The sequence below is a fragment of the Lotus japonicus genome, chromosome 1, assembly GCF_012489685.1.
Source record: "Lotus japonicus ecotype B-129 chromosome 1, LjGifu_v1.2".
Lineage (NCBI taxonomy): Eukaryota > Viridiplantae > Streptophyta > Magnoliopsida > Fabales > Fabaceae > Lotus > Lotus japonicus.
In genome coordinates this window covers 18750819-18760274 of record NC_080041.1, presented here as the reverse complement: position 1 = coordinate 18760274, position 9456 = coordinate 18750819, and the positions used below count along the sequence as shown (strand labels likewise).

Genomic DNA, 9456 nt, shown 5'->3' with positions numbered 1-9456 from the left:
TGTCTCTCGTTAATGTTTGCTGCTGCGAAGACCACTTTCCAGACCAAGGACAAATGAATCATCTCCATGCATTTAATGCAATCTAATGATCCAATTCAATAGACAGAAGACTATCTCAAAGAATCAACACATAAATGAAGGACAATTAACTTGAAGGATACTATTCAATCCTGTATCAAACATAGATATTATCACATATGGCATTTGGTTATGTAAGCTTGTCTGTATCAGTTATCATGTAATTCAAGCTATTCTGGCTACACTTGCTCCATAATATCACTAAATATGTGAATTTATTATAGCTTAAATAAGAGAAAAAGAGTGCATCCTATTGACCAAAAACAAAGAGTGCATGTTAAAAAGAAAAAACGAAGAGCAAGATGTGCAAGAGAAATGCCTTTCCATTTTATATATTACATTATTCTTATCTGTTGATGCTGATCATCATGAGAGCAGCATCAATAATACAGAGTAAATAATATATACAGTAATATACAATCATTTGCAACAAATTTTAGGATCCAAAAGGAATGAGATATACAAATTTGGAAGAATCAACTTCTTAATTTTTCCTGCTGTGTTAAGAATGTAATGTAACTCCTCTTTCCCTGCTCACAATAACCTGACGGAAAAAACACAAAATATTAGGATATATGCATTCCATCAGAGAAAATGATGAGCATAAATCTGAGGAGCAAGAGTTGAAGAATTTCTATAGGAATAATGAGCTATAATGAGTAAATAAAATTCAATATAGTAAGCATGTTTTCGAACTCTGGAATTCAATGAAGAGGTGATTTAAATAATACTCTCCTAAGTCCTAACTTGCTTCTTTTATTTGAAAAAGACTTCTTTAAAATTGAAAAGGGTAAAAGTCAGGTCCTCTTCGAACTCTGGAATTTTCTGTCTGTAGTCAATTGAGATCCTTGAAGAGTGAGTGATACAATTTTTTCACAGGATTCTCTTTACTCAATTAAATTCGAAATTTTGGTATTAAAATTCAGTCAGTATTTTTAATCATTTTCAAAATACATACTTTTTGAATCCACAATTCAACTACTTTTTGATAGTCCCTATCTGTGTTGTAGGGTGGATGCAACTTACTTTTCCAAATTTTTTTTTTTTAGAAAAGATAATGACATTAGATATAATAAAAGAGTCTTGGGAACATAGCTCTCCCAAGAGTCTTAAAAGACAACATAGCTAACTCACAACAAATAACATAGAACAAAAGATGACAGTACAAAGAAAAATAGCACCAAGCAAGCAGCCTTTCGTTGATCCAAGACAATGCAAACTTCTTCAATTGATGTTACCACTTCCATAGACTTCAAAATGCAGAAAACATGTACAATGAAGGTAAAAGGGCAGAGGTATCACTTAGGCCTTCTCCCACTTCAGAGGCTTCACCACTTCCCATGTGAAGTCAGCATCATCTCTTCCAAAATGTCCATAAGCAGCAGTCTTCAAGCACCTATTGTTGCCACCCCTCTTGAGATCAAGGTTGATAGGGATCATGCCAGGCCTGAAATCAAAATCCTCCTTCACAATCTTCAGAATCTCCTTATCAGGGATCTTCCCAGTACCATAAGTGTCAACAAACACAGACAAAGGCTCAGGCTCAACAATGGAATAGGAAACCTGGATAATGCACCTCCTTGCAAGTCCAACAGCAACAATGCTTTTAGCAGCTTGCCTCACAATGTAAGCTCCACTCTTAACAACCTTAGTTGGGTCTTTCCCTGAGAAAGCACCACCACCATGAGTACCCCATCCACCATAAGTGTCAATAATGATCTTCCTGCCAGAGAGACCAGCATAACCATGAGGACCCCCAATGACAAAACGGCCAAAAGGGTTCAAGTGGAAAATGGTTTTTTCATCAAGGTACTTCTTAGGAATCACAGGCTTGATCACATGCTCTTTCAAATCAGCAGTGATTTCATCATTGGTGACAGTTTCATCATGCTGGGTTGAGATGAGAACAGTGTGGACGCGAACCGGAACCATGGCACCATTGTCATTGTAATACTCCACAGTGACTTGGGTCCTGCCATCAGGTCTCAGCCAAGCGCAGATTCCATTCTTGCGAACCTCAGTGAGGCGAGCACCGAGCTTGGTGGCAAGGACATGGCTCAGAGGCATCAGCTCAGGGGTCTCTGTTGAGATTTGGCTCATTATATTTTGGGCTAAAATCTTTAGTTTATTAGGATTTGATTTAATGTGGATTGTAAAATGTTTTAAGGGATTGTTATAGGATTTATTAGGATTTTATTGTAAAATAGAGATTAATAGAATCCATTATAAATAGGATAACAATGTAATCCTAAAAACACAAGAGGCACTAGTGCAATTGAGAGAAATTGCAATTGCTGAGTGATTGTATTCAGGTTTGAATCAATAAACGGAACTATAGCGGCTCTATAGTCGTAGAGGTAGGCAATTTGGCCGAACTGCGTGAACAAAGCTTTGTGTGTTTCTCTCTACTCTGATCTGTATTCGTGTTGCTGTTCTAACAATTGGTATCAAATGACGACTAACCCTGAAGGTGCGAAGTTTGAAGTGACGCGGTTCGATGGAACCGACAATTTCGGACTATGGAAGAGGAGGGTTAAGGATTTGTTGGCTCAGCAAAGTTTACAGAAGGCGTTGCGCGATGAGAAACCGACGAACATCGCAACTGTTTATTGGAACGAGATGAAGGAGAAGGCTGCAGGTATGATAATACTTTGCGTTTCTGATGACGTGATGAATCATATCCTGGATCTCACAACTCCGAAGGATGTCTGGTATAAATTGGAAAGTCTGTACATGTCCAAGACACTCATGAACAAGTTGTTTGCGAAGCAGCGTCTCTACAGCCTGAAGATGCAGGAAGGAGGCGATTTGCAGGCTCATGTCTACGCTTTCAACAACATCCTTGCCGATCTGACACTGCTTGGTGTGATAGTGGACGATGAGGATAAGGCTATTATTTTGCTGTGCACTTTAACAGGCTCTTATGATCACTTGGTGACCACTCTCACCTACGGGAAGGACTCAATCACGTTGGATTCTATTTCTTCTACACTTTTGCAACACGCACAACGTCGCCAGAGTGTCGAAGAAGGTGGAGGAAGTTCAGGTGAAGGTCTGTTTGTGAAGGGAGGTCAAGATCGCGGAAGATGCAATGGTAAAGCAGTGGAATCTGGAAAGAAGAAAAGATCCAAGTCCAAGGACAGAAAAATATCAGAATGTTATAGTTGCAAGCAAATTAGGCATTGGAAGAGGGACTGTCCAAACAGGTCAGGCAAGTCAGGCAACAACAGCAGTTCAACAAATGTAGTTCAATCTGATGGTTCTTGCAGTGAAGAGGATTTACTTTGTGTTTCATCTGTAAAGTGCAATGATGCATGGGTTCTTGATTCTGGATGCTTCTATCATATGACACCGCCCCGGGAGTGGTTCAACTCATTTAAATCAGGTGATTTTGGTTATGTCTATTTAGGTGATGATAAACCTTGTATCATCAAGGGAATGTGACAAGTTAAAATTGCTTTGGATGATGGTGGCGTGCGCACGTTGAGTCAGGTGCGTTATGTTCCAGAGGTGACGAGGAACTTGATTTCTCTAGGAACTCTTCATGAAAATGGGTATTCATTACAGTTTGAGGAATATAGAGACATCTTAAGGGTTAACAAGGGTGCAATGACAGTGATGAGAGCAAAGAGGACTGCAGGCAACATTTATAAGTTGTTGGGGAGCACAGTTATGGGTGATGTGGCATCTGTTGAAACTGATGATGATGCAACCAAACTGTGGCACATGCGCTTGGGTCATCTCAGTGAACGTGGGATGATGGAACTACATAAGAGGAATCTGCTGAAGGGTGTTCGTAGTTGCACAATTGGATTGTGCAAGTATTGTGTTCTTGGGAAAAAGTGTAGAGTTCGTTTCAAGACCGGGCAGCACAAGACCAAGGGAATCTTAGACTATGTCCATTCTGATGTCTGGGGGCCTACAAAAGAGCCCTCCGTTGGAGGTTTCAGGTACTTTGTTACATTTACTGGTGATTTTTCTCGTAAGTTCTGGGTTTATTTTATGAAATATAAATCTGAAGTCTTTGCCAAGTTCAAATTGTGGAAGGCAGAGGTTGAGAATCAGGCAGGGAGAAAAATAAAGTATTTGCGGTCTGATAATGGAACTGAATACACTGACAAGAACTTCATGCATTTCTGTGAGGAGAATGGAATTCAGAGGCACTTTTCTATGAGGAAGACACCACAGCATAATGGTGTTGCAGAGAGGATGAATAGGACTCTGATAGAGAAGGCAAGGTGCCTTCGGCTGAATGCTGGTCTTTCAAAAGGTTTCTGGGCAGCAGCAATAAATATGGCGTGCTATCTAGTCAACAGGTCACCACGAGCTTCTTTGGATGGAAAATTTGCAGAGGAGGTGTGGACAGGTAACCCCATTGATCTAAGTAATTTGAGGATTTTTGGGTGTCTAGCATATGTGCATATTTCCAGTGAGGATCGGTCTAAACTTAACCCAAAGTCAAAACAGTGCATCTTTATTGGCAATAATAAAGGTGTGAAGGGGTACAAGTTGTGGGATCCAGTCAAGAAGAAGGTGGTTGTCAGCAGAGATGTTGTATTTGATGAGCAGTCAATGTTGAAACAGTCAGATGTGACGATTGTGCCAGATACTGAGGTAGAAAATTCCAGTCAGGACAAGATTCAGGTGGACATTGAGGAGACACCAGTGAGTCCTAGGCAGATTGTAGCCCAACAACAGAGTGAACCAGGCTCAGATTCAGGTGGAGTACAAGACTATACACTTGTGCGTGATAGGGAGCCCCATCGTATTACACCTCCAGTGAGATATGGGTTTGAAGACTTAGCAGCATATGTCCTTCTTACCAGCTCAGGAGACCCCTCTACTTATCATGAGGCTATGGCTAGCCAGGAGAAAGATAAGTGGATGGGTGCAATGGTGGAGGAGATTGAATCCTTGAAAAAGAATGAGACATGAGATCTTGTTCAGTTGCCACATGGAAAGAGAGATATTGGTTGCAAGTGGGTGTACAAGAAAAAGCCAGCAGTAACAGAAAAAGAAGGGGAAAAGTTCAAGGCTCGCCTAGTTGCAAAGGGATATTCACAACAGAAGGGGATTGATTATGATGAGATTTTCAGTCTGGTGGTTAGACACACTTCTATCAGGACAATATTAGCTTTGGTAGCCAGCAAGGATATGCACTTAGAGCAGGTGGATGTGAAAACAGCTTTCCTCCATGGTAATCTAGAGGAGCAAATCTACATGGAGCAGTCAGAGGGATTCAGTGAAACTGGAGATGGCAGACTTGTTTGCAAATTGAAGAGGTCTTTGTATGGCTTGAAGCAGTCTCCAAGGCAGTGGTACAAGCACTTTGATTCATACATGCTCCGGATTGGCTATAGAAGGTGTGACAATGACTGTTGTGTTTATGTGAGGAGCCTTGATGATGGCTCTTTTATTTTTCTGTTACTTTATGTTGATGATATGCTGATTGTTGCCAACCATTTACATGATGTAAATGAGTTGAAGAACAAGTTGGGTAAGGAGTTTGACATGAAGGATCTGGGTGCTGCAAAGAAGATTCTTGGGATGGAAATTCACAAGGACAGAGGCGCTAAGAAATTATGGTTGTCTCAAAAGAGCTATGTTGAAGGTGTTTTGAGCAGATTTGACATGAGCAAGGAAAATCCTGTGAGTACTCCATTGGCGAATCATTTTAAGCTTTCTTTGGAACAATGTCCGAAGACAGACTCAGAAATTGAAGGTATGTCTAAGATTCCTTATGCCAGTGCAGTTGGTTGTTTGATGTATGCTATGGTTTGCACTAGACCGGATTTGGCACAAGCAGTTAGTCAAGTGTGCAAGTTCATGTCCAAGCCCGGGAAGCAGCATTGGGAAGCAGTCAAGTGGATCCTAAGGTACTTGAAGGGTACAGCGGATCGCGATATCATGTTCAATAGGGAGCAAGGTGTTGTTCCATCAGTTGTGGGATATGTGGACTCTGACTATGCAGGTGATCTAGATGATAGAAGGTCTACAACAGGATATGTCTTTACTCTTGTAGGGGGACCTATATGTTGGAAGTCATCAGTTCAATCCATAGTAGCTATGTCTACAACTGAGGCAGAATACATGGCAGTAGCTGAAGCTGCCAAGGAAGCATTGTGGCTTACAGGGTTAGTGAAAGAGTTGGGTGTTGAGCAAGGTGGAGTTCAGTTGCATTGTGATAGTCAGAGTGCTATCTATTTGGCGAACAATCAGGTGTATCATGCTAGAACCAAGCATATTGATGTGAGGTTCCACAAGATCAGGGAGTTGTTGGCGTCCAGACAGATATTACTTCAGAAGGTTCACACATTAGAGAATGCAGCAGACATGTTGACCAAGCCAGTTACCAGTGATAGGTTTAAGCATTGCTTGAACTTGTTGCATGTTCTCCAATGTTAAGCAGAGGAGGCTCACAATCCCAGAAATCAGAATCAGGAAACTAATGCAGCAGATCTTCATAGGGAGAGTCCGGAATTTGCCAAGGTGGAGATTGTTGAGATTTGGCTCATTATATTTTGGGCTAAAATCTTTAGTTTATTAGGATTTGATTTAATGTGCATTGTAAAAGGTTTTAAGGAATTGTTATAGGATTTATTAGGATTTTATTGTAAAATAGAGATCAATAGAATCCACTATAAATAGGATAACAATGTAACTCTAAAAACACAAGAGGCAATAGTGCAATTGAGAGAAATTGCAATTGCTGAGTGATTGTATTCTGGTTCGAATCAATAATCGAAACTATAGCTGCTCTATAGTCGCAGAGGTAGGCAATTTGGCCGAACTGCTTGAACAAAGCTTTGTGTGTTTCTCTCTACTTTGATCTGTATCCGTATTGCTGTTCTAACAGTCTCATCAGTGGCATAGTTGAACATGTGACCGTGGTAACCAACACAAATTTCCTCTGGCCTTTTTGTGAGATGGCCATGAACACCCTGAGCAATATCAGGGCTCTGCTGCTCAATGTTGACAAGGACCTTGTAGTGGTCAGCATCAAGTCCGACATCAGCTGAAATAAAACCCATTTTCCTGCAGGTGTCACGCACAATTTTCTCGTAGTCAACGTTGGCCTTGGTGGTGATGTTGTAAGATCAAGTTTTGATCGTGTATTACAACTCTATGTTTTAATGATTACAAGTTAACGTTTAAGTATGAACAATTATGGTACTCTAACGTGTTTTCTGAGTGTGCTCTTAACAGGCTCTGACCTTGACATAATCTCACACAAATCAGAAGCACTTTGCTTAAAGAGTAACCCTGGCAACGCTTTCGCAATCTCTATGTTCAATCTGAACAGTAGAAAAGCTTCAGAAGATCTGAAGTTAATCAAGCTCTGATATGGACTCAGCTCACTTGAAGTTCTGAAGATCCAGACGTTCTGATAACCCAGACACTCTGATGGTTTAGAAGACTCTGAAGATCCAGAAGCTGGAAAGTGAAGACTCTGAAGTCCAGAAGCAAATTGGCTCTCAAGACCAAGTACTTCTCCTCTGAGTTCAGAATCAGAAGATACAACGGTCAGAGGATCCATGCCTCCTTTTGACTCTGATCAACAAGCTTCACATGTTCCAACACAAAGCTTTCCTCCGATCAGAAGTCAACAAGGTTAAAGGTCGCGTCACTATCCAAAGTAAAAAAAAGCAGTGTACTATTCTGACGACCTAACCTAACATTCTCAGCCATAGCAGAAGTTGGAAAACCCAGAACTACCCTCCAACGGTAGCATTCCCATGCATGTTCAAACCCTAATCCTGGAGTATATATAGAGGCTGAAGACTGAAAGATGCCGCCTAAGAAACATACGCACAAGCAATATTCAAATCTTCTTAGCAATCTTTCTTCATCGAATTCATTGTGTTTACTATAAGCTTTTAAGAAGCACATTCTTTGTAAACAATATTCTTTAAACAGTTGTTTAGTTTACCTTTAGGAGATCAAGGTTGATCGGATCCTAGAGAAGACTAAGAGAGTGAATCTTAGTGTGAGCTAAGTCAGTGTATTATTAGTCACGTGTAGGTTTCAAGTGCAGTTGTAACAAATCTCTGATTAGTGAATTGCCTTCATTCTAAGAAGGAAGAAATCACCTTCGCGGGTGGATTGGACTAGCTTGAGTGATTCATCAAGTGAACCAGGATAAAATCCTTGTGTGCTTTTCTCATCTCTTATCTTAAGCACTTTACTTGTGTCTCGAAAGATTTGTTAAAATCTTAAGTGGGAAGTTTTATTCTGAAAACGCTATTCAAACCCCCCCCATTTCTATCGTTTTTCATACCTTCAGATGTCTCCATAGACCATGACCAAGTTGGTCTTGGTGCAAGTCTCATGTGCAACCTTGCTATCAGGGTCCTGCTCGAGGCATGTATCGAGCACATCATCATAGATCTGGTCACACAACTTGTCACGGTGCCCCTCGTTCACTGACTCAGAAGTGAATAGGAAAGTCTCTGCTGCCATGGCGAAGTGGCTTGTGGTTAAAGGAGGTGTGTGTGAGTTGAATTGGGAGGTTGGAGATGGTATTTATAGTTAAGGATGGATGTAGGTTAGGTCGCTGACTGGGGCCTATGACCCAGCCTACATCAAGCCCTTATTTGAATTTTTAGATAAAATCTCAACAGATTTTCTTTATGAAAATTCCTAAAATAAAAATTTTAAATCTTCATCATATAAAAACTTATCAACAATCAATTTTTTGAGATTTCTCCTAATTTAGAAGCTTCTCAAAATATTTGAAACCAAAATAACTTAATTTTCTTGCTTAACAAGCAATTCCAAATTTAATTAATTAAGATAAAAATTAAAAAAATTCTGAAATTAAATATTTTATTACTTTTAAAATAATTATAATCATCTCAGATGATTTCCTAATATTTTCATAACCCATAGTCCTATTTTCAAAGTATATCTTCCTCGATACAGTTTCAGACTTTCAGTGGCTTCAACAAATTTGGCCCATTGGTTGATAACCTAGCCTACCTACCTGTGAGTAGTGGGTGCTATCCACTCCATAACCCTTTTTTTACTTCTATTCAAAAAGGTTTCAACCCCATTTTTTACAAAAGGACTATGTATTTAACAATGCTTGTTGTGTTCTCTCTCCTCAGACTTGAAGGGTATTTTAGATATATTTTCATGTACTTATTTTCTCTACTATTTTTTTAAAATTTGTTTGAGCCTTAATGGACATTATTTTAATTGTTACCTAGTAACTTTTATACAATAATTAGTACAAGAATTAAAATAATCATATCTTTTTATTTGCATAGAAACATTAGTGTTGGAAATATAATAGTCCTAGACCATTTTCTTTACAAGAGGAATGCTAATAGTTTTAGAGCATAAAATTAATATATAAATTTTTCTCAAAAAATTAAT

General features: G+C 39.5%; 1 protein-coding gene across 1 annotated transcript; it reads right to left on the bottom strand.

The window, feature by feature from the left end:
- Positions 1-1251: 1251 nt before the first annotated feature.
- LOC130733976 (S-adenosylmethionine synthase-like) lies at positions 1252-8538 on the bottom strand. Its single transcript, XM_057586267.1, has 3 exons — positions 8365-8538; positions 6933-7166; positions 1252-2157 (listed from the first exon to the last, which is right to left on the bottom strand). Exons 1-3 carry the CDS (start codon positions 8536-8538, stop codon positions 1381-1383), a joined length of 1185 nt encoding a protein of 394 aa, XP_057442250.1. The 3' UTR covers positions 1252-1380.
- Between the last annotated feature and the right edge of the window lie 918 nt (positions 8539-9456).

Excerpts from the sequence above, each read along its gene's own strand:
- LOC130733976 (XM_057586267.1), bottom strand. The coding sequence starts at position 8,538 with ATGGCAGCAGAGACTTTCCTATTCACTTCTGAGTCAGTGAACGAGGGG. Across the intron at positions 7,167-8,364 it reads TGGTCATGGTCTATGGAGAC|ATCACCACCAAGGCCAACGT; the intron begins ATCTGAAGGTAT and ends TGATCTTACAAC. Across the intron at positions 2,158-6,932 it reads ACTATGCCACTGATGAGACT|ACCCCTGAGCTGATGCCTCT; the intron begins GTTAGAACAGCA and ends ATCTCAACAGAG.